Genomic DNA, 23,424 nt, shown 5'->3' with positions numbered 1-23,424 from the left:
GAGTGATATAGAACAGGTAATTAGGGAATGGTTATTTATCCTTTCTACTAAGACTGGGGAATACTCCATGAAGCTAATGGATAGCACTTTTTAAAACAAATTGGAGCACACAGTTAAACTGTGGAATTTGTTTGCCAAAGTTTTTATTTGATTTATATTCCATGTAGGTCAGTTTAAGAAGGGTTTGAGCAAGTTCCTTTGAACTTTGAGTGATTTTAATCAGTAAAGTGATTGGTAAATGCTGTTAAATAATTGCCTGCATGTAAAGTTCTTTGAAGTCTACTGTTTTACATATATTGTTAGGTAGCCTGCAATATTAGTTGCTGATTGTCTCTTGTGTATGTTATATATATAAATAGTCAACTACTATAACAATCGTGCAATGAATTGTAAATATTCTAATGCAATAAGTTATGCAGAGATTCATGATGATAGTATTTCCCTGCAGCACCCAGGCTGTTGAAGTGTAATTGTTTGAGGTCTTTGTTAATATTGAGAGCAGCACAGTAACATAGAAAAATAGAAATGTTGGCAGAAAAGGATCAAACGGTCCATCCGGTCTGCCCAGCAAACTTATGGTAGCATCAGCCGCACCATATAGGACTCTCCTATAATGGTAGCACTTGCCGTGCCATACAAGTCACCCCCATACTTAGTTTCCCAAACCATCAAAGTCGGGGCCCTTGTTGGTTGCTGTCTGAATCCAATTCCCCATTCCCAATTCTGGCTGGATGTCCAGACTGCTGGTTTTGCCTCCCTTCCAGCAGATGGAGACAGAGAAAAACTTTGAAAGCACCCCCTCTTGTGCCACCTGCATCTCTTCAGTATTTCTGTGTCTCCAGCAGATGGAGATGGTGCAAAACTTGCGGTTCTGAACCAATTTGATTGTTCAAAAAAAAAAAAAAAGGAAGCATTTTGATCTAGCAGCAAGTCAAGCAGGACAAGAAGTTTTAGTAGACTTCCCAGGGGGTTGGCAGATCCTGGTGGGACCATCTCCCCTGGTAGTAGGCAGTAAAGGAGAAAGAGTTGGGAACCCAGTTTTGCTCATACTTTTCAGCACTGGGGGTGAAAGCCGGTGGTCTGGCTCCCTCCCCTTCTACCGTGGATTCAGAGTCGCCATTGCCCTCCTTGCTGGTTACCTTATTTAAAACATTAAAAAAAAAAAAATCGGGTTAAGTAGCGAGTGGCTCATAGAGCTTAGCCATGCGGCAGCAGTCCTGGTGTTGCTAGCAGTCTGTGTCAGGTTGCGCGGGAACGACCGCGTTTCAGGAGTCCGGGTCCTGCTTCTTCTTTATTTGTCGGTGCCTGCCATGTACTTCTTTTTTCACCGGCCATGCTGTATGATCTTCGTTGTGCAGCCTGCGGGGAGCCAGCTTTGTGGCTTTCTCGCACAGGCCTTTGTTCGTGTTGCCTCCCCGGTGGGGACGGTTCGTACGGAGCGACAGCAGTAACAGAGGGGAAGCTCCGCAGTGCAGGCAAGAGGTCCGCAGGGCCGCCTCCCTCATCAGTCCTCTGTGGCACAGATTCTGGCATTCTTGCAGAAAGACCTCAGCAAGGGGTTGTCATTTAATTCCCTCGGGTGCAGGTGGTGGCCCTGGGGTGCCTCAGAGGCAAGATTCAGGGTGTGGCCCTGGCGGCACATCCTGATGTGGCACATTTTCTTTGCAGGGCGAAGCATTTTAATACCCCAGTTCATCTAGTATGTCTGTCCTAAGTCCTCAAGTTCTTGTGGGAAGCTGCTTTCGAACCCCTTAAAAAGGCCACTTTAAAGGACTTAACTCTGAAGATGGTGTTTTTGGTTGTGATCTGCTCAGCTAGGAGGGTATTGGAGCTGCAAGCCCTCTCTTGCCGGGAACCTTTTTTACAAATTTCAGATTCCGGAGTCTCTCTCTAACATCCTTTCTGCCAAAGGTTGTTTCAGCTTTCCAAATGTTGAGATGGATGCACCTCATGCTCGAGAATTGAGGCATCTGGATGTCAGGGTCCTCGTGCATATCTCAAGGTCACTAATGCTTTTCAGCTCTTGGATCATCTTTTTGTCTTGTGGAGTGGCACTAAGAAGGGCCAAAAAGCGTCCAAGGTGTCCATAGCCTGCTGGTTGAAAGAGGCCATTGCTTCTGCTTATATTTGTCGTGGTTGGCCTGTCCCATATGGTTTGAAAGTGCATTTGACCCAGTCGCAGGCTGCTTCCTGAGCAGAATGTCATTTGGTCTAGCCGCAAGAAATTTGCAGGGCGGCGACCTGGAAGTCTCTGCACACCTTTTCCAGACAATACTGTTTAGAGGTCCAGGCATCGGATGTCAATGGCTTCGGCGGCAGTGTCATTTGAGCGGGACTCTCAAGCTCCTGCCCCAGATGGGGAAGCTTTTGTACATTCCAACCATCTGGACTGATCCGGGTACATACAGGGAAAGGAAAATTGGTTTTTACCTGCTAATTTTTGTTCCTGTAGTACTACGGATCAGTCCAGATGCCCGCCATTTCGGGGTAACCAGTTTTTCTTGAGAGTCTGCTCAAACTGTACAGTATTTTGTGTTTTGATATGCTACAGGTTGAAGGAGGGTACAGGTTTCTCCTTATCCTGTGCAGAGAGTTCACATGTATATAGTTTAATTGGTCAGTTCTTCCTTGTCCTTGTCCTTTGCTTGACATAACTGTTCAATCGTTAAATATTTCTGCTTTGGTAGTCTTCATACTGAAGAGATGCAGGTGGCATACCAGATTAAGAAGGGGTGCTCTCAAAGTTTTTCTCTATCTCAATCTAATGGAAGGGAGGCAAAAACCAGCAGTCTGGCCTGATCCATGATACTACTAAAATTAGCAGGTAAGAACCAATTTTCCTTTACTTCTTGCCGTTGATACAGGGAACAATGTTGTCCTTTCGTGGATTACAAACTGGTTAAAAGACAGGAAACAGAGTAGGATTAAATGGACAATTTTCTCAGTGGAAAAGGGTATACAGTGGAGTGCCTCAAGGATCTGTACTTGGATCGGTGCTTTTCAATATTTTTATAAATGATCTGGAAAGGAATACGATGAGTGAGGTAATCAAATTTGCAGATACAAAATTATTCAGAGTGGTTAAATCACAAGCAGATTGTGATAAATTGCAGGAGGACCTTGTAAGACTGGAAAACTGGGCATTCAAATGGCAGATGAAATTTAATGTGGATAAGTGCAAGGTGATGCATATAGGGAAATACACTGTGTAACTACAGCATAAGTTTTATCGCCCAGGAAAGAGATCTAGGCGTCATAGTGGATAACACATTGAAATTGTCAGCTCAGTGGGCTGTGGCAGTCAAAAAAGCAAACAGAATATTAGGAGTTATTAGGAAGGGAATGGTGAATAAAACAGAAGATGTCATAATGCCTCTGTATCGCTCCATGGTGAGACCGCACCTTGAATACTGTGTACAATTCTGGTCTCCGCATCTCAAGAAAGATATAGTTGCAATGGAGAAGTACAGAGAAGGTAACCAAAATGTTAAAGGGGATGGAACAGCTCCTTTATGAAGAAAGACTAAAGAGGTTAGGGCTGTTCAGCTTGGAGAAGACTACTGAAGGGGAGATATGATAGAGGTCTTTAAAATCATGAGAGGTCTAGAACAGGTAAATGAATCTGTTGTTTACTCTTTCGGATAATAGAAGGACTTGGGGGGGCACTCCATGAAGTTACCATGTAATACATTTAAAACTAATCAGAGAAACTTCTTTTTCATTCAGCGCACAATTAAATTCTGGAATTTGTTGCCAGGGGATGTGATCAGTACAGTTAGTGAAGCTGGGTATAGAAAAGGTTTGGATAAGTTCTTGGAGAAGTCCTTATCAAGGTATCATATCTTCCCCTCAGTAGTCTTCTCCAAGCTTTCTCGGCATGCCTTAGCAGATGTTACCCCCATGCACTCTCTTCCTCATTTCCATCATCTAACCTTTAGGGATCCACAGTGTTTAATCCATGCCCCTTTGAAATCTTTCACCATTTTTGTCTTCACCTCCTCCTCCGGAAGGGCATTACTGGCATCCACCACACTCTCCGTGAAGAAATATTTCTTGATATTGGTTCTGAGTTGTCCTCCCTGGAGTTTTATTACGTGATCCCTAGTTCTACTGATTTCTTTCCAACGGAGAAGGTTTGTTGATTGTGTATCATTAATTCTCACAGGACAAGCAGGATGGTTGTCCTCACAAATGGGTGACATCGAGGATGGAGCCCACCACGGAAAACTTCTGTCAAAGTTTAACAGAACTTTGACTGGCCCCTACTGGGCATGCCCAGCAAGGCACTGACCCTGCAGCCAGCAGGGGTCTCCCTTCAGTCTTCTTTTTTCCGCGCAGCAGTTGCCACGCGGTGAAAGGAGCTCTTCTTACCACGTTCCTGACAGGAATTCGGTTTTTTCTTTCCGAAGAAAATTTGCCCCTCAGGGGTCTCCCTTCGACAAATTTTTGTCAACTTCGCGGAATCCGGTAAGTTTTTGCCGTTTTTCATCGACTTCTGTCGATTTTGGCCCTCGAGGCCTGTTGGCACTTACCGATCCCGCGGCTAAATTTTGGCCCAAGGCCATGGCGACGGGGTTCCGTCGTTGTCCGGATTGCACCCGGACTATGTCAATCACAGACCCCCATAGGGTTTGTGTTTGGGTAGTGAGCATGATGTCCTGACTTGCACCAAATGTGCCTTAATGACACCTAAGGGTCGCAAAGCCAGGATGGAGAAGATGGGGCTCCTCTTCCATGCACCCACCCCAACGCCATTGATAGCATCGACGTCATCGGAACCAGCACCGTCGAAGTTGCACCACCACCGTCAACCCTCCGGTGACCGTCCACCATCGATGACTTCTCGGCCGTCGACTCCTGTCCCCTCCCCGGATGGGCAAGGAGATCGGAAGGACAAGCATCGCCATCGACGGCACAAGTCTCGGCCCGTCGAGGATCCACAGCCATCGACCTCTGAACAGGCCGAGCCACCGACTAAAAAGCCTCGGTCAGACCTGGCACCGTCCACGTCACGTTCGCAGGCACCGAGGAAACCCTCACCCTCTCGGGGTGTGGGAGCAGTGATCCCACCGGTTACGGTGGTCCCTCTGGCTCTGCCTCAGCCTCCCTCTCCCGTCGAGCCGGGTATCGTTACCCCTGGTCTCCGGGCAGAACTGGACCGGCTGGTCCAGGAGGCCATCGAGAAAGCGATGCAAAGGTTCCAACCGGCACCGTCTCAGGCACCGATTCCGGCTCCGCCTCCGGCACCGACCCCGGCATCGACTCCGCCACCGAGGAGGGAACCGACCACCGAGCGTTTGGTGGACGCTCTAGCACCGCTACTGCGCCGCATGGACGCACTTATGACGGCCCTTCCATCGGTGATTCCAGTAGCACCGACAACACCACCGTCTCCGACAGGATTCTCATCGGCAGGAGAAACACCGTTCCTGATTCCCCCGTCCGGGGTGGTCCCATCAGTGCCTTCGCATATCTCTCCACCGATCTATCCTTCGGCTCCATCGATTCCAAGACCGGCACCGATTCCATCGGCAGCGCCGAAGCCCTCGATGCCATTCCCAGTTCCGCCTGCAGCACCGATTCCATCAAGATTTCACTCGATGCCTTCGGATCCTCAACCAGGTCCTTCAGGGCTTCAAGCCCCACATGATCCATACGATACCTGGGGTGATGATACATCTTCTGACACAGATTTACCTTCACCGCCATCTCCTACAGAGAGTAGAAAACGATCTCCTCCTGAGGATCTCTCTTTTATTAATTTTGTGAAGGAGATGTCAGAAGTTGTACCTTTTCAACTACAATCTGAGACCGATGACAGACACCAGTTGATGGAACTGCTCCAATTTCTGGATGCTCCTAAAATCATCGCTTCCATCCCCATTCACCAGGTGTTTCTGGATCTTTTAAAGAAAAACTGGGAATCTCCTTCATCTGTGTCACCAGTTAACAAGAAAGCTGACTCCACATATCTTGTCCAGTCAGCACCAGGATTTCAGAAGCCTCAACTGGATCATCGCTCTGTTGTGGTTGAGTCCGCGCAAAAGAAGGCCAAGCGTCTGAAGCCGCACTCTTCCACTCCACCTATCAAGGACAATAAATTCCTGGATAGTGTGGGACGGAAAGTGTATCATGGAGCTATGTTGATTTCACGCATAGCTTCATATCAACTCTACATGACTCAATATAACAGAGCCATCCTTAAACAGATGCAGGATTACGCTGACACGTTGCCGGACCAATACCAGCCACAGCTTCAAGCCCTTCTTCACAAAGGATTTGAGGCAGGAAAGCACGAAATCAGAACGGCCTACGACATCTTCGATGCTTCCACAAAAGTTTCAGCCACTGCCATCTCAGCCAGACGTTGGGCTTGGTTAAAGTCATCCAACCTTCGCCCAGAGGTCCAGGATCGTCTAGCTGATTTACCCTGTTTAGGGGACAATTTGTTTGGAGAACAAATTCAGCAAATTGTGGCAGAATTAAAAGATCATCACGAGACATTGAAACAACTCTCGTCTGTTCCATCTGAGGTGTCCTCCAAACAACCACCTAAGAAGGACTCTAAAAAGTCGTTCTTTCGGCCACGTCATTACTATCCTCCATCGGCTAGGCCTCGTCCTGCACGGTCCTCCAACAGACCTCAGCCACGCCAGCCTAGGAAACAAAGACCTGCTGTACCCCCACCTCCTGGGCCTGCGGTGGGTCTTTGACTTCCCTGTACGGAGCACATGCCAGATCCCGCTTCCAGACATCCCTGTGGGGGGTCGACTGTACCACTTTTTACAACGCTGGATACAGATCACCTCAGATCAGTGGGTGCTAGCAATTATCGCACAGGGTTACCACCTCAACTTCATAACTCTTCCGGCAGACTCCCCGCCTCTTCAAGCGTGGAGTCTAACCAGCCATTTGACTCAATTACAACAGGAAGTATCCCCCCTTCTGCACTCAAATGCTATAGAACCCGTCCCTTCCTCTCAACGAGGGAAGGGATTCTACTCCAGGTACTTCCTAATACCAAAGAAATCAGGGGGGCTACATCCCATTTTGGACCTTCGGGCCCTCAACAAGTACCTTCAAAAAGAAAAGTTCAAGATGGTAACCCTGGGCGCGCTGCTCCCTCTGCTGCAAAAGGGGGATTGGCTGTGTTCTCTCGACCTCAAGGACGCTTATACCCACATTGCGATTACACAATCCCATCGCAAGTATCTGCGTTTTCTGGTAGGCCGCGACCATTATCAATACCGGGTACTACCTTTCGGTCTGGCATCTGCTCCACGAGTCTTTACCAAATGTCTCGTAGTGGTAGCAGCATTCCTCAGGAAGGAAGGTGTCCACGTCTACCCCTACCTGGACGATTGGCTAATCAGGGCCTCCACCCCTCAGATTGCTCAATCCTCCCTAAACTTGACAATTCACACACTCCTTTCCTAAGGGTTTCTTGTCAATTACGAGAAATCTTGCTTAGTCCCATCTCAAACCTTATCCTTCATTGGAGCAGACTTGGACACTTTACAGGCAAAGGTCTACCTTCCGCTTCAACGGGTCCAAACTCTCATGTCCCTAGCTCGCCAGCTCCAGTCTCAAAACACTGCCACGGCTCGCCAATTCCTCATTCTCCTAGGACACATGGCATCCTCGGTTCAAGTCACTCCCATGACCCAACTAGCCATGAGAGTAACACAATGGACTCTGCGACACCAATGGATTCAAGCTTTTCAGCCTCTGTCCTCCATAGTCACAGTTACACAAGCGCTACGCCTGTCTTTAACCTGGTGGACGACTCAAGTCAACCTCCTTCAGGGCTTACCTTTTCTCCTACCAGATCCACAAGTAATCCTAACCACCGACGCTTCCCACATCGGTTGGGGAGCCCATGTGGACAATTTCCAAACCCAAGGGTTATGGTCACCAGAGGAAGCCGAACACCAGATAAATTTCTTGGAACTTCGGGCAATCCGCTACGCGCTCAGAACTTTCAAAGATCATCTATTGAATCAGATAATCTTAATCCAAACAGACAACCAAGTGGCCATGTGGTACATAAACAAGCAGGGAGGCACAGGCTCCTTCCTTCTGTGTCAGGAAGCTGCGCAGATTTGGGCAGAAGCCCTCTCCCACTCCATGTACCTCAGGGCCACTTACCTGCCGGGAGTAGACAATGTATTGGCAGACCAGCTGAGCCGTGTCTTCCAACCGCACGAGTGGTCACTCGACCCTCTGGTAGCGACCTCTCTGTTTCACAAGTGGGGTTCTCCCCGCATAGACCTCTTTGCGTCCCCTCAGAACCACAAAGTGGACGATTACTGCTCTCTCATTCGAAGCCAGCACTCTCGGCCGAGGGATGCCTTCTCCCTCAAGTGGACGACAGGTCTGCTCTATGCATTCCCTCCACTTCCTCTTCTGTCAAGGACTCTCGTGAAGCTTCGCCAGGACGGAGGAACCATGATCCTGATAGCACCCCACTGGCCACGCCAGGTGTGGTTTCCCATACTCCAGGATCTCTCCATCCACAGGCACATCCCTCTGGGAATGGATCCGCATCTGCTCACTCAAAACGACGGATGCCTCCTCCATCCCAACCTCCAGGCCTTGTCCCTGATGGCATGGATGTTGAAAGGTTAGTCCTTCAGCCTTTTAACCTTTCGGATTCGGTTTCTCGTGTCTTGATAGCTTCACGAAAGCCCTCCACCAGAAGATCCTATTCATATAAATGGAAAAGGTACACATCATGGTGCACTTCTCAGTCCCTTGATCCCCTTTCCTGTCCAATCTCTAAGTTCTTGGACTATTTATGGCATCTATCGGAATCAGGTCTTAAAACCTCTTCCATTAGGATGCATGTCAGTGCGGTAGCCGCTTTCCATAAAGGTATAGAGGGTGTCCCTATTTCAGTACAACCCCTGGTAACACGCTTTCTTAAAGGCTTGCTCCATCTGAAGCCACCCTTACGTCCTCCGGCCCCATCTTGGGACCTTAATCTGGTTCTTGGTCGTCTAATGAAACCACCTTTCGAACCTTTGCACTCCTGTGATCTTAAATATCTCACATGGAAAGTGTTATTCCTTTTGGCTATCACTTCAGCTCGCAGGGTTAGTGAGTTACAGGCCCTAGTTACCTATCCGCCTTACACTAAGCTCCTGCAAGACAGGGCGGTACTCCGCACTCACCCTAAATTTTTACCTAAGGTAGTTTCTGAGTTTCATATCAATCAATCCATCATACTACCTATCTTTTTTCCCAGGCCCCACTCCAACTCCGGGGAACAGACTCTGCATACCCTAGACTGCAAATGAGCTCTAGCTTATTATCTAGACCGTACAGTTCCACACAGGAAGAGCACTCAATTGTTTGTCTCTTTCCATCCTAACAAGTTAGGACAACCTGTGGGTAAGCAGGCTCTTTCCTCCTGGTTGGCGGACTGCATTTCTTTTTGCTATCAGCAAGCTGGCATTCCTTTTCAAGACCGTGTAAAAGCACACTCTGTGAGGGCCATGGCGACTTCGGTAGCACACCTTCGATCGGTGCCGCTTTCTGACATCTGTAGGGCCGCAACCTGGAGTTCTCTCCATACCTTTGCAGCCCACTATTGTTTGGACAAAGCTGGAAGACAGGACTCCATCTTCGGCCAATCTGTCTTGCGTAACCTTTTTCCAACATGATGTACCAACACCCTTCCACCTTCCCGGTTGGGTGCGGATGCCCTTTACCAAATTCCACCCCAGTTGTTGTGCCTGTTGCACATCGTTGGGTGCATTTGGTGCAAGTCAGGACATCCTCAGCTCGGTACTCACCCATTTGTGAGGACAACCATCCTGCTTGTCCTGTGAGAAAGCAAATGTTGCTTACCTGATGTAACAGGTGTTCTCACAGGACAGCAGGATGTTAGTCCTCACGAAACCCGCCCGCCACCCCGCGGTGTTGGGTTCGTTTTAATTTTACTTTTTTAGGCACTGCCTGTAGCTTTGAAAATCAGACTGAAGGGAGACCCCTGCTGGCTGCAGGGTCAGTGCCTTGCTGGGCATGCCCAGTAGGGGCCAGTCAAAGTTCTGTTAAACTTTGACAGAAGTTTTCCGTGGTGGGCTCCATCCTCGATGTCACCCATTTGTGAGGACTAACATCCTGCTGTCCTGTGAGAACACCTGTTACATCAGGTAAGCAACATTTGCTAGCCTTTCAGGTATCTGAATGTCTTTCATATCTCCCTTGCACCTCCTCTTCTCCAGGGTATACATATTTAGGTCCTTCAACTTATCCTCATAAGTCATTTGATGGAGACCCCCTCACCATTTTTGTCACCCTTCTCTGGACCGCCTCCATCCTGTCTCTGTCCCTTTTGAGATTATGGTCTCCAGAACTGAACACAATACTCCAGGTGAGGCCTCACCAAGGACCTGTACAAGAGGATTATCACCTCCTTTTTCTTACTGGTGTTGTAAATTTCATTGTTCTGAATATTGTTCGAATTCCATGGCTAGGTGTTAATTACATGCTGATGTCTTATGTCATAGATGTGTGAGGATGGGATGCAGCCGGGCTGACACTAGTGTCACGGCTGCTAGAGTTAATGAAAAATTAAGTGGCAAAATTCAGAATGAGTTGAAAATGGAGATGAGAGAGGAAGGCTTACCTGAAGTTAAAATTTGTCAGGACAGAAAAAGACAAGAGAATGTGTGAATGAGATGTGGGCAACCTAATAGTCAGGAAAGAGTGAATAAAATTTTGAGGTTGAAAAGTTAAGTAGGACCACTCGTCTTCTCCGGGATGGATTTAGGGGTTTTTTTCAGCCCTAGTTATTAGTGCTATCACACTCCCCAGCATTCAGTAAAGTTGGACAGCAGGGAACAGAAAGTCTGAAACACAGCCCTACAGTTTCCTCTGTCAACCTGATTGTTTCTGTATAATTTATCTTGTTTTTAATTGGATGAGGAAACTGTATCTCCAGTATCAGTATGGGAGGGGGATCTTGGGGATGGGAGAGGGTAATAGGGTCAGAGATTGGCGGAGTACCAGGAATGAGGTGAAGGGAAGGTGAAAGAAATGGAGGAAAGGGAAAGAGGATTGGGGATAAGGAAAGATGAGTGATGAAGAAGATTGAGAAAAGAAGGAGAAGAATATAGGGGAGGTTCAGGAATTTGGGATGTGGAAGAAGGCAAAGGAGAGGAAGGTTCTGGGACTGAGGAAGGGAAGATCACGGTTTGGAGGAAAAAAGCAGTTACTGGATCCAAGATGAAAGGAGAAGTAGCAGGAAGGGAGGTTCCAGGATCTGGGGAACAGAAATTGAGATGAAGGGAGGGAGATTCTGAATTGTGGTTGGGAAGGGGAGGAGGGAGGTGTCCCTACCATGCTGCAGACCTATCCCCATTTCATTTCCATCCTTCTCTAACCTCCCTCTCAATCTGAGGCACACACAGCACCAATACTTCTCTCTCACACATACAAATACTAGCTCCCATTCCTCTCTCACATAACAGACACACATTCCTCCTAACAACCCCAAAATGCTTTCTTTTTGTTTGTCTTCTACTGATTCATCCCTTCTGTCATTGAAAGAGGGAAGGAGCTGGATTAGGGAGCAGAGGGGCTTTTCTTTGCTCTACTCCATTCTCAGCTTCTCCTCTTGTGTTTCCTGCAGGCTGCATGGGAAGGGAAAGCCTGGGGCAGGACACAGAAGGCTGTTCTCTGTTCAGAGAGGTTCATCTCAGCTGAAAGGCAGCAAATATTCAGCCAGCCTGCTGTCACCCACATTTTTACTGCCTTAGGCACAGGCCTGGTGTGCCCACTAGCAAATCCAGACTGGGATTTTCTGATTGTTAACATCAGAAATAACAAAATGTATATACAATATAGGCGATTGCATGGTTTGGCATATCCAGAATAGAACTGACTTTTTGACTGTGGAAAACATTAATCATATAAATACTGCACAAGACTGCACAAGATATAGCACATATGGCTAGATATAGAAAAGTATTTTTCCATGGAGGCACAATTGGAAAAACCCTTAGTTCATCTGGCTCATAGATGCCAATTTGCTCCTCAAGCTTACAAATCTATTTTTGAAAATGGAAGGGTGGGCTGAGGGTTTGGGATAAGTGACTTGTTGAAGGTCAAATAGTGAGTGGTGGAATCAGCTGTGGTCTCCAGGTTTACTGATGTGTCCTGTAATGACAACATATACTGTCAGCCAACACAAAGTGGTGCAAATCCAAGTTGAATTGTTTTCAATGCCAAATTGAAAAAGTTGAGTCATCTGTGATCTGTGTAATCAGAGGAAGAATCTGAGCCAGTTTGTCCTTCCCACTTTATTAGTTAATTTACTGTTAAGGATTGCATTTTTTTTCTGATTTACTAAATCAGTCTATTTCTGTGTATCGTGAAAGTTTCAGCAAATGAGTTAGTAAACAGTTTGATATTAACTAAAATCATTTCTTTTGGCAGGCTGAAGGAATAGAGCAGTCTTATTCACAGTCACTTTTTTTGGATCTGACTGGCAAACGTCAAGCTGCATCAAAAACACTGAATTTTACCTTTCCTTCTAATCTAGTATATGGCAGTGAGAATGCCTATGTCACTGTAGTGGGTAAGAAATGATTTTGTTTATAACAGTTTACATGATTATGCTCTAATCTGTCCTGCCACTCTCCGTATCATGGGTAGCCTTAGTGCATCTAACCTTCTAGCTCCCCTTCCCCTAAAATAATTCCCAATTCCTAATCCCTCTTACCTAGTTCACAAAATAATCTCAGGAATAAGGAAATGCTTAGTGGAATAAGTAGGCCACAGCTTTATCAGCAATGTTATCAAATTAACAAGTTAAGAGTCATAATGTTACAAAACAAGATAATGATATGGGATGAAGTCTTGTACTCTGAGACACTAATTCCAACTAAAAATGAGGAGCAGGCAGAAATTTTCAGTTGGAGGCACTGCACTAAACTAAGTTCCTATGGCTCAGCACCAGCATGAAGTTGTCATCTCCATAGAATGGAATGAAAGTTTGCTCCTGGCCTACATAGTGGTAGCAGGTCACGAATGCTATCCTATTTCCTGATCATAGAACCGGGTGCTCATGGTCTATGGCCTATACCAGGTCATGAGTGTCTTACCCACATTCTGTTAGTATTGAATTGGTGGGCCTCAGTCTACTTGGCTTAAGAGTCTGAAGAGATGAACATGCTGCCTATTGATTCTTTATTTATAGTGTTCCAGTATCACTAAAATGGAGGAGCTTCTGCCCTGCTGTCTTTGTTGGCACAGTGACCAAGGAGGAAAGGGTGTACTTAACTGACACGTAATGGCCATTGTCCTGCTAGACTTCAGGTTATGAGCACTTTCTTTATATATGACTTTCCCCAAACCTCTCACTCTTTACTGTATTAATCCATGAATCCCAGCCTTCTATCTAAGGAGTGAGTGGATTGACTTTATGCAACTGCACAGAAACTCAAATATCCAACAAAAGAAACAAGTATAAATGAATCTCATTTTAAGGCACGTAATCTCTTAAGTAAATGATCTCTCAAGTAAACAGTGTCAGCAAGCCAGTCAGTGCCTGGTGCAAACTCAGGCACTCACTCTTCTCAGTCATCCACCTTATATTGGCAGCATTATTAGATAAATAACCCTTTTTAAAGTCTTTAATTGCACATAAAATAAAATAGAGCCCCAGTATCAGTTGATGTTTTGTTAACCACTGGCTCGGGGACATTTCAAGAAATAATTTTTCTCACAGGACAAGCAGGATGGTTGTCCTCACAAATGGGTGACATCGAGGATGGAGCCCACCACGGAAAACTTCTGTCAAAGTTTAAACAGAACTTTGACTGGCCCCTACTGGGCATGCCCAGCAAGGCACTGACCCTGCAGCCAGCAGGGGTCTCCCTTCAGTCTTCTTTTTTCCGCGCAGCAGTTGCCACGCGGTTAAAGGAGCTCTCTAACCACGTTCCTGACAGGAATTTGGAAGTTAATTTCCTAAGAAAATTTGCCCCTCAGGGGTCTCCCTTCGACAAATTTTTAGTCATCTTACGGAACCCGGTAAGTTTTTGCCTTTTTCCATCGACTACCGACGAATTTGGCCCTTGAGGCCTGTTGGCACTTACCGATCCCCAGCCTAAATTTTGGCTTCAGGCCATGGCAACGGGGTTCCGCCGTTGTCCGGATTGTACCCGGACTATGTCCATCACAGACCCCCACAGGGTTTGTGTGATGTGTTTGGGTAGTGAGCATGATGTCCTGACTTGCACCAAATGTGCCTTAATGACACCCAAGGGTCGCAAAGCCAGGATGGAGAAGATGGGGCTCCTCTTCCATGCACCCACCCCAACGCCATCGATAGCATCGACGTCATCAGAACCGGCACCGTCGAAGTTGTACCATCATCGTCAACCCTCCGGTGACCGTCCGCCATCGATCGCTTCTCGGCCGTCGACTCCCGTCCCTTCCCCGGATGGGCGAGGGGATCGGAAGGAAAAGCACCGCTATCGACGGCACAAATCTCGGCCTGTCGAGGATCCACAGCCATTGACCTCTGCTCAAGCCGAGCCACCGACAAAGAAGCCGCGAACAGACCGGACACCCTCCACGTCTCGTTCGCAGGCATCGAGGAAACCCTCACCCTCCCGGGGTGCGGGGGCCGTGATCCCACCGGTTACGGTGGTCCCTCCGGCCCTGCCTCAGCCTCCCTCTCCCGTCGAGCCGGGTATGGTTACCCCTGGTCTCCGGGCAGAACTGGACCGGCTGGTCCAGGAGGCCATCGAGAAAGCGATGAAGAAATTGCAACCTCCATCGGCACCGTCTCCGGCACCGGTTCCAGTGCCGCCCCCGGCACCGACACCGGCACCGGCTTCGCCACCGAGGAGGGAACCGACCACCGAGCCGTTGATACAAGCGCTAGCACCGCTACTGAGCCGTATGGAGGCGCTCATGACGGCCCTTCCATCGGTGATTCCAGTGCCATCGACAACACCACCGTCTCCGACTGGATTTTCATCGGCAGGAGAAACACCGTTCCGGATTCCCCCTTCCGGGGTGGTTCCATCGGTGCCTTCTGGTATATCTCCACCGATATATCCTTCGGTTCCATCCATTCCACGCCAGGCACCGATTCCATCGACAGCACCGAAGCCATCGATGCCATTTCTGGTTCCACCTACGGCACCGATTCCACCTCTGTTTCCATCGATGCCTTTAGAGCCTCAGCCAGGTCCATCAGGGTTACAAACCCCACTTGATCCCTACGATACCTGGGGTGATGATGATGATACATCTTCTGACACGGATTTGCCTTCGCCTCCATCTCCTACAGAGAGTAGAAAAAGATCTCCTCCTGAGGATCTATCTTTCATTAACTTTGTGAAAGAGATGTCAGAAGTTGTACCTTTTCAACTACAATCTGAAGCTGATGACAGACACCAGATGATGGAACTCCTTCAATTTCTGGATGCTCCAAAAATCATCGCTTCCATCCCTATACACCAGGTGTTTTTGGATCTGCTCAAGAAAAACTGGGAATCTCCTTCATCAGTGTCCCCAGTTAACAAAAAAGCTGACTCCACCTACCTTGTCCAGTCAGCACCAGGTTTCCAAAAACCTCAACTGGATCATCGCTCTGTTGTGGTTGAGTCCGCGCAGAAGAAGGCCAAGCGTCTTAAGCCACACTCTTCTACCCCACCTACCAGGGACAACAAGTTCCTAGATAGTGTTGGACGGAAAGTCTATCATGGAGCTATGTTGATTTCACGCATAGCTTCATATCAACTTTATATGACTCAGTACAACAGAGCCATCCTTAAGCAGATGCAAGACTATGCTGACACGTTACCAGACCAATACCAACCGCAGCTTCAAGCCCTTCTTCACAAGGAATTTGAGGCAGGGAAGCACGAGATTAGGACTGCCTACGACATATTCGATGCTTCCACAAAAGTTTCAGCCACAGCCATCTCAGCCAGACGTTGGGCTTGGTTAAAATCATCCAACCTTCGCCCAGAGGTTCAGGATCGTCTTGCTGATTTACCCTGCTTAGGCGATAATTTGTTTGGAGAGCAAATTCAGCAGATTGTGGCGGAGTTGAAAGACCACCATGAGACGTTGAAACAACTCTCATCTGTCCCACCTGAGCTGACCTCCAAGCAACCGCAAAAGAAAGACTCTAAGAAGTCATTCTTTCGACCACGCCGTTATTACTCTCCATCGGCCAGGCCTCGTCCAGCTCGATCCTCTACTAGGCCTCAGCCGCGTCAGCCTAGGAAGCAAAGGCCTACTGTAGCCCCTCCTCCTGGGCCTGCGGCTGGCCTTTGACTCCCCTGTAGGGAACACATGCCAAACCCCTCTTCCGGACATCCCTGTAGGAGGTCGACTGTACCATTTTCTACAACCTTGGTTGCAGATCACCTCAGATCAGTGGGTGCTAACAATTATCGCACAGGGTTACCACCTCAACTTCATAACTCTTCCGGCAGACTCCCCGCCTCTTCAAGCGTGGAGTCTATCCACCCATTTGGCTCAATTACAACAGGAAGTATCCCTTCTTCTGCAATCAAATGCTATAGAACCTGTTCCTCCCTCTCAACGAGGCAAGGGATTCTATTCCAGATACTTCCTAATACCAAAGAAATCGGGGGGACTACGTCCCATTTTGGACCTTCGAGCCCTCAACAAATACCTTCAAAAAGAGAAGTTCAAAATGGTAACCCTAGGCGCGCTGCTCCCTCTGCTACAAAGAGGGGATTGGCTGTGCTCTCTCGACCTCAAGGACGCTTATACCCACATTGCGATCACACAATCCCATCGCAAATATCTGCGGTTTCTAGTTGGCCACGACCATTATCAATACCGTGTCCTCCCTTTCGGTCTAGCTTCTGCCCCACGAGTCTTTACCAAATGTCTCGTAGTGGTAGCAGCATTCCTCAGGAAGGAAGGTGTCCACGTCTACCCATACCTGGACGATTGGCTAATCAGGGCCTCCACCCAACAGATAGCTCAATCCTCCCTAAAATTGACAATTCAAACACTCCTTTCCTTAGGGTTTCTCGTCAATTACGAGAAATCTTGCTTAGTCCCGTCTCAAACCTTATCCTTCATTGGGGCAGACTTGGACACCTTACAGGCGAAGGCTTACCTTCCTCTTCAGAGGGTCCACACCCTAATATCCCTGGCTCGCCAGCTCCAGTCTCAAAACACTGCCACGGCTCGCCAGTTCCTCATTCTCCTAGGACACATGGCATCCTCGGTTCAAGTCACTCCCATGACCCGCCTAGCCATGAGAGTAACACAATGGACTCTACGACACCAATGGATTCAAGCTTTTCAGCCTCTGTCCTCCATAGTCACAGTCACACAAGCGCTGCGCCTATCCTTAACCTGGTGGACGACTCAGGTCAACCTCCTTCAGGGCTTACCCTTTCTTCCACCGGATCCGCAAGTAATCCTAACCACCGACGCTTCTCACATCGGTTGGGGAGCCCATGTGGACGACTTTCAAACCCAAGGGTTATGGTCCAAAGAGGAAGCCGAACACCAGATCAATTTCCTGGAACTTCGAGCAATCCGCTATGCGCTCCGCACTTTCAAAGATCATCTCTTTCATCAGATAATCTTAATCCAGACGGACAACCAAGTGGCCATGTGGTACATAAACAAGCAGGGAGGCACAGGCTCCTTCCTTCTGTGTCAGGAAGCTGCGCAGATCTGGGCGGAAGCCCTCTCCCACTCCATGTACCTCAGGGCCACTTACCTGCCGGGAGTAGACAATGTATTGGCAGACCAGCTGAGCCGTGTCTTCCAACCGCACGAGTGGTCACTCGATCCTCTGGTAGCGACCTCTCTGTTTCACAAGTGGGGTTCTCCCCGCATAGACCTCTTTGCGTCCCCTCAGAACCACAAAGTGGACGATTACTGCTCTCTCATTCGGAGCCAGCACTCTCGGCCGAGGGATGCATTCTCCCTCAAGTGGACAACCGGTCTGCTCTATGCATTCCCTCCACTTCCTCTTGTGTCAAAGACTCTCGTGAAGCTACGCCAGGACGGGGGAACCATGATCCTGATAGCACCTTACTGGCCACGCCAAGTATGGTTTCCAATACTCCAGGATCTCTCCATCCGCAGGCACATTCCTCTGGGAAAGGACCCGCATCTGCTCACTCAAAACGACGGATGCCTCCTCCATCCCAACCTCCAAGCCTTGTCCCTGACGGCATGGATGTTGAAAGGTTAGTCCTTCAGCCTTTCAACCTTTCAGATTCCGTTTCTCGGGTCCTGATAGCTTCACGAAAGCCTTCCACAAGAAAGTCTTACTCATACAAATGGAAAAGGTACACATCATGGTGCACTTCTCAGTCCCTTGATCCCCTTTCCTGTCCAATCTCCAAATTCTTGGACTATTTATGGCATCTCTCTGAATCAGGTCTTAAAACCTCTTCTATCAGAATGCATGTCAGTGCGGTAGCCGCCTTCCATAAAGGTGTACAGGGTGTCCCTATTTCAGTACAACCCCTAGTAACACGTTTTCTTAAAGGCTTGCTCCATCTGAAGCCACCCTTACGTCCTCCGGCCCCATCTTGGGACCTTAACCTGGTTCTTGGTCGTCTAATGAAACCTCCTTTCGAACCTCTGCACTCCTGTGAGTTAAAGTATCTCACATGGAAAGTGTTATTCCTTTTGGCTATCACTTCAGCTCGCAGGGTTAGTGAATTGCAGGCCCTAGTTACCTATCCGCCTTACACTAAGCTCCTGCAGGACCGGGCGGTACTCCGCACTCACCCTAAATTTTTACCTAAGGTAGTTTCTGAGTTTCATATTAATCAATCCATCATACTACCTATCTTTTTTCCCAGGCCCCACTCCAACTCCGGGGAACAGACTCTGCATACCCTAGACTGCAAACGAGCTCTAGCTTTTTATCTAGACCGTACAGTTGCTCACAGGAAGAGCACTCAATTATTTGTCTCTTTCCATCCTAACAAGTTAGGACATCCTGTGGGTAAGCAGGCTCTTTCCTCCTGGTTGGCGGACTGCATTTCTTTTTGCTATCAGCAAGCTGGCATTCCTTTTCAAGACCGTGTGAAAGCACACTCTGTGAGGGCCATGGCGACGTCAGTGGCACACCTTCGATCGGTGCCGCTTCCTGACATCTGCAAAGCTGCAACCTGGAGTTCTCTCCATACCTTTGCAGCCCACTATTGTTTGGACAAAGCTGGAAGACAGGACTCCATCTTCGGCCAATCTGTCTTGCGTAACCTTTTTCCAACGTGATGTACCAACACCCTTCCACCTTCCCGGTAGGGTGCGGATGCCCTTTACCAAATTCCACCCCAGTTGTAGTGCCTGTTGCACGTCATTGGGTGCATTTGGTGCAAGTCAGGACATCCTCAGCTCTGTACTCACCCATTTGTGAGGACAACCATCCTGCTTGTCCTGTGAGAAAGCAAATGTTGCTTACCTGATGTAACAGGTGTTCTCACAGGACAGCAGGATGTTAGTCATCACGAAACCCGCCCGCCACCCCGCGGTGTTGGGTTTGTTTTGTTTTTCCTTTTTAGGCACTGCCTGTAGCTTTGAAAATCAGACTGAAGGGAGACCCCTGCTGGCTGCAGGGTCAGTGCCTTGCTGGGCATGCCCAGTAGGGGCCAGTCAAAGTTCTGTTTAAACTTTGACAGAAGTTTTCCGTGGTGGGCTCCATCCTCGATGTCACCCATTTGTGAGGACTAACATCCTGCTGTCCTGTGAGAACACCTGTTACATCAGGTAAGCAACATTTGCTATCTGAGAAGTTGTGCTCTCTTGAACCGCTCACAGTCTCACATGCTTCCAATAAGGAGATCCTCCAGAGGGACATATATCATCTAAGACATCAAGTTCTAAATCTGGTTTATTGCTGCACAGAAACTACCTGGATACTGCTACCAGTCTCTGGAATCAGACAAGTTAGTTGAAGCCTTCAGTCTATTGCTCAAAATTGAGCTTTGGCATTGAAATTGATTGAGGTATTCTACTTCCCTGCTCACCACAGATCTGCTAGTGCCAGCCTGATCAGATTCTGTCAGAAAAGGAAGGCATGGCTAGCCGATCCATTTGTCATATAATGCCACGCTTGCCTAACCTTCGGGCCGATTCAGTAAAGTCCGCGGGAGAGCGGACGGGCCACTCGCCTGTGCAGGCGATTCTGTATTTAAATTAGGTGGTGCAGTAGAAACGGGCAAAAGGAGGCACTAGGGACAGTAGCGCGTCCCTAGCGCCTCCTTTTGACCTGGAGTGGCAGCTGTCAGCGGGTTTGACAGCCGCCGCTCAATTTTGCTGGCGTCAGTTCTTGAGCCCACTGACAGCCACGGGCTCAGAAACCAGACGCCGGCAAAATTGAGCGTCCGGTTTTCGGCCCGACAGCCGCCGGCCCATTTAAAAAAAATTTTTTACCCTTCGGGACCTCCGACTTAATATCGCCATGATATTAAGTCGGAGGGTGCACAGAAAAGCAGTTTTTACTGCTTTTCTGTGCGCTTTCCCGGTGCCGGCAGAAACTAGCACCTACCTTTGGGTAGGCGCTAATTTCTGAAAGTAAAATGTGCGGTTTGGCTGCACATTTTACTTTCTGTATCGCGCGGGCATACCTAATAGGGCCTTGAGGGCGCTATTCGGTGCCACGGGTTGGATGCGTGTTTTCCGCCTCTTACTGAATAAGAGTTAAGGGAAAACATGCGTCCAAGGGCAGGTTTTGGCCTGCTTGTGAGTCACTTGAGAAAGGAAGCCATAACTCTCGAAAGCTAATCAAGAAATATATTAAGTTAGTTCAGTGGCTCTCAACCTAATACTTCGAATATACCCAGCCAGTTGGAATTTTGGGATATCTTCAATGAATATGCATAAGATAAATTTGCATGCACTAATCCTTTTGAATGCAAATCTGTCTCATGCATATTTATTGTGGGTATCCTGAAAACCCAGTTGGCTGGTTATGAGGACTGAGTTAGTCCAATAAAAAGGTATCACCTTGGTTTTTTTTCTTTGTTTCCATCAGTCTTTATGTTGTCAGTGGCACTCGTGTATCAAATCCCAACTTGGCCTTTTTTCATCTACTTTCCAAAGGAAAAGGCTTATGACATTGTGCTGTGTGTGTGTGTATGTCCCCTTAACTTTTGTGTTTGGTGTCCTATCCAATTGTTAGGACATGTCAGGTGGAGACAAGAGGACACAAATAGTGGTGACCTATTTTTGATCCATGCACATCTACAGACTGCAGATATGCACCTGCACACATCCTAGGAAGTAGGCTTCTTTGGTTTTAGGGAGAACTGTTTGGCTATATAGTAAAACTTGGCTAGTCTGTGCCTTGAGGCATTAATTCATCCAAAATCTGTATGACATGAAGGGTGAAAATAGGGGAAGTGTCTGTCAAAAAGTAGATGTTCATGTTTTAAAAAAAAAAAAAAAAAAAAATTGCTAAACACCTTGTAAAGATATTTGGGCCAAATGGGAAGCAGGGCCCTAGATAAAACTCCATTAATGCACTTAATTCCACTCTGAGAGCAGCTTAACATGAATCTATTCAAACTTGAAGCATCTTTTTTTGTATCTTATGGAGGCCTCGGAGACATATATACTCTCTCCCCCTCCAGAGGGGTGCACTCCTCAGTTTGTGCACCAACTGTATTAAATTGTAGAACATTTTGGTAAAAATAGTAGTTACTAAATTAATTCAAAAGTATATTGAATAAGGTTTTACTTGCCTTTTTCACATTCTGCTGTCTAAAAAAAATACAAATCAAAATGCATTAAAATAGGAGTTTGTTTCACTGATCTACCCAATGTATTCTACCCTTTTGTCATGAAAACAATTATAAAAATATCTCAAAAGTAGGAGTTAAAAAGGTTTTCATAAGTCTTTACACCCTTTGTTATAGCAAATTCAAATTAACCCCAATTCCAAAGATTGCCCTAACAAGGCCCATAATTTAAATAGAGTTTAGCTGTGTTCAGTCCAGTTGAGCTACTCAAAAACTTCTGGATGAAGAACCAAGCTCTTGCTGCTGTATGAAGTGAATTTGAAGTGAAGGTCTAAAGTACCAAACAAAGAGCTGCCAAAATAACTCCAGGATGTTATTAAAATATAGAGATTGGCGCAAGGCTATAAGAACATTTCATTGTGTTTTGAATATCCCTTGTGGCACTGTCAAGTCAATCCTTGGAAAGTGGAAACACTTTGGCACTACCAAGACATTGCTGTGATCAGACCATCCATTCAAAGTAAGTAACCTGGAGTTAAAGAAACTGCTATGGAAGGGCACGATGAGGCCTAACATTACTGAGACTGGGAAAAATGTTGACTCTTCAACAATTTGTTTACTCCACAAATATGGCCTATATGAGAGGGTGGCAAGAAGGAAGCCAGTGCCTAAGAAAAGCCATGTGATATGCCACATAGCATTTGCAAAGAAACACTTAGGGGACATTGCATGCATGTGGGAGAAGGTTTTGTGGTTTGATGAGACCAAATGGAACCTTTAGGTCTGAATGCTATGTAATATATGTGTCACCTTGCTTACAAAGTTCCTACAGTAAAGCATGGTGGTGGCAGCATTATTTGTGGGGATCCTTTGCAGCACTGGGTACAGAGACTTGTGGTGCGGGCAGAACCTGGAGAAAAACCTGTTCGTCTGCCATGGACTTGGGAGAAATTTCAGCTTTCATCAGGACAATGATCCTAAGCATAAAGCAAAAACAACAATGGAGTGGCTTAGCAATAATTAATCGAATATCCTCAAGTGGCCCAAAGTCCAAACCTGAATTCAATAGAAAATCTGTAGAAAGAGTTAGACTACAGTCAACAAATAAATCCTTAGCCAACACAAAAGAGCTTGAGTTATTCTTCCAAGAAGAGAGGGCCAAAACCGCACCATCCTCCTGTGCAGAGATGTTAGACGCTCAGCATAAATGATTCTTTGCTGGTGTTGGTGCAAAAAGGGTTTCCACCAAGTACTGAATAGAAGGGTGTGAAGACCTATGCATTCAAGTCTTGCTTTTTAAATTTTTAATTACTTTTGGAATATTACTATAATTTAATCTTCCACAATGAAAGTGTAGATTAAGTTGTGTAGATTAGTGAAACAAACTCTTTAATGCATTTTGATTTGTATTTTTTTAAACAGCAGGATGTGAGAAATTTACAAGAGTGTGAAGACTTGCATATGGCACTGTAGAAAGTAAAGATTTTGGAGGATATGATATATAGGTAAACATGCTAAATCAAGAATTCAAAGTTCACTGCTATACTTGAGTTTCAGAAAACCTTGTTGTAGAATTGGCTATAGATGAATGGTGAAGTGGAGAGGTAATGTGGAGGTGTTGGGGGAGGGAATTTGATGGTGCCGCCTTCTGGATGAACATGTAGAGAGAGAGAAAACTCTTAGGCAATCAGAAGAAGTTTGG

At 47.1% G+C, this 23,424-nt stretch overlaps 1 protein-coding gene across 4 annotated transcripts in view; it reads left to right on the top strand.

The window, feature by feature from the left end:
- CD109 (CD109 molecule) overlaps window positions 1–23,424 on the top strand; it is a 456,523-nt gene that overhangs the window by 315,569 nt on the left and 117,530 nt on the right. For all 4 annotated transcript variants that reach the window (XM_029595620.1, XM_029595619.1, XM_029595617.1 and 1 more), the window contains one exon: window positions 12,445–12,586. In XM_029595620.1, coding sequence (XP_029451480.1) covers window positions 12,445–12,586 — 142 coding nt within the window. The remainder of the gene's footprint in view (window positions 1–12,444; window positions 12,587–23,424) is intronic.

The sequence above is a fragment of the Rhinatrema bivittatum genome, chromosome 3 (assembly GCF_901001135.1).
Source record: "Rhinatrema bivittatum chromosome 3, aRhiBiv1.1, whole genome shotgun sequence".
NCBI classification, from domain to species: domain Eukaryota; kingdom Metazoa; phylum Chordata; class Amphibia; order Gymnophiona; family Rhinatrematidae; genus Rhinatrema; species Rhinatrema bivittatum.
Note: the sequence above shows the minus strand (reverse complement) of the source record. Positions and strands in the feature narration are given on the sequence as shown.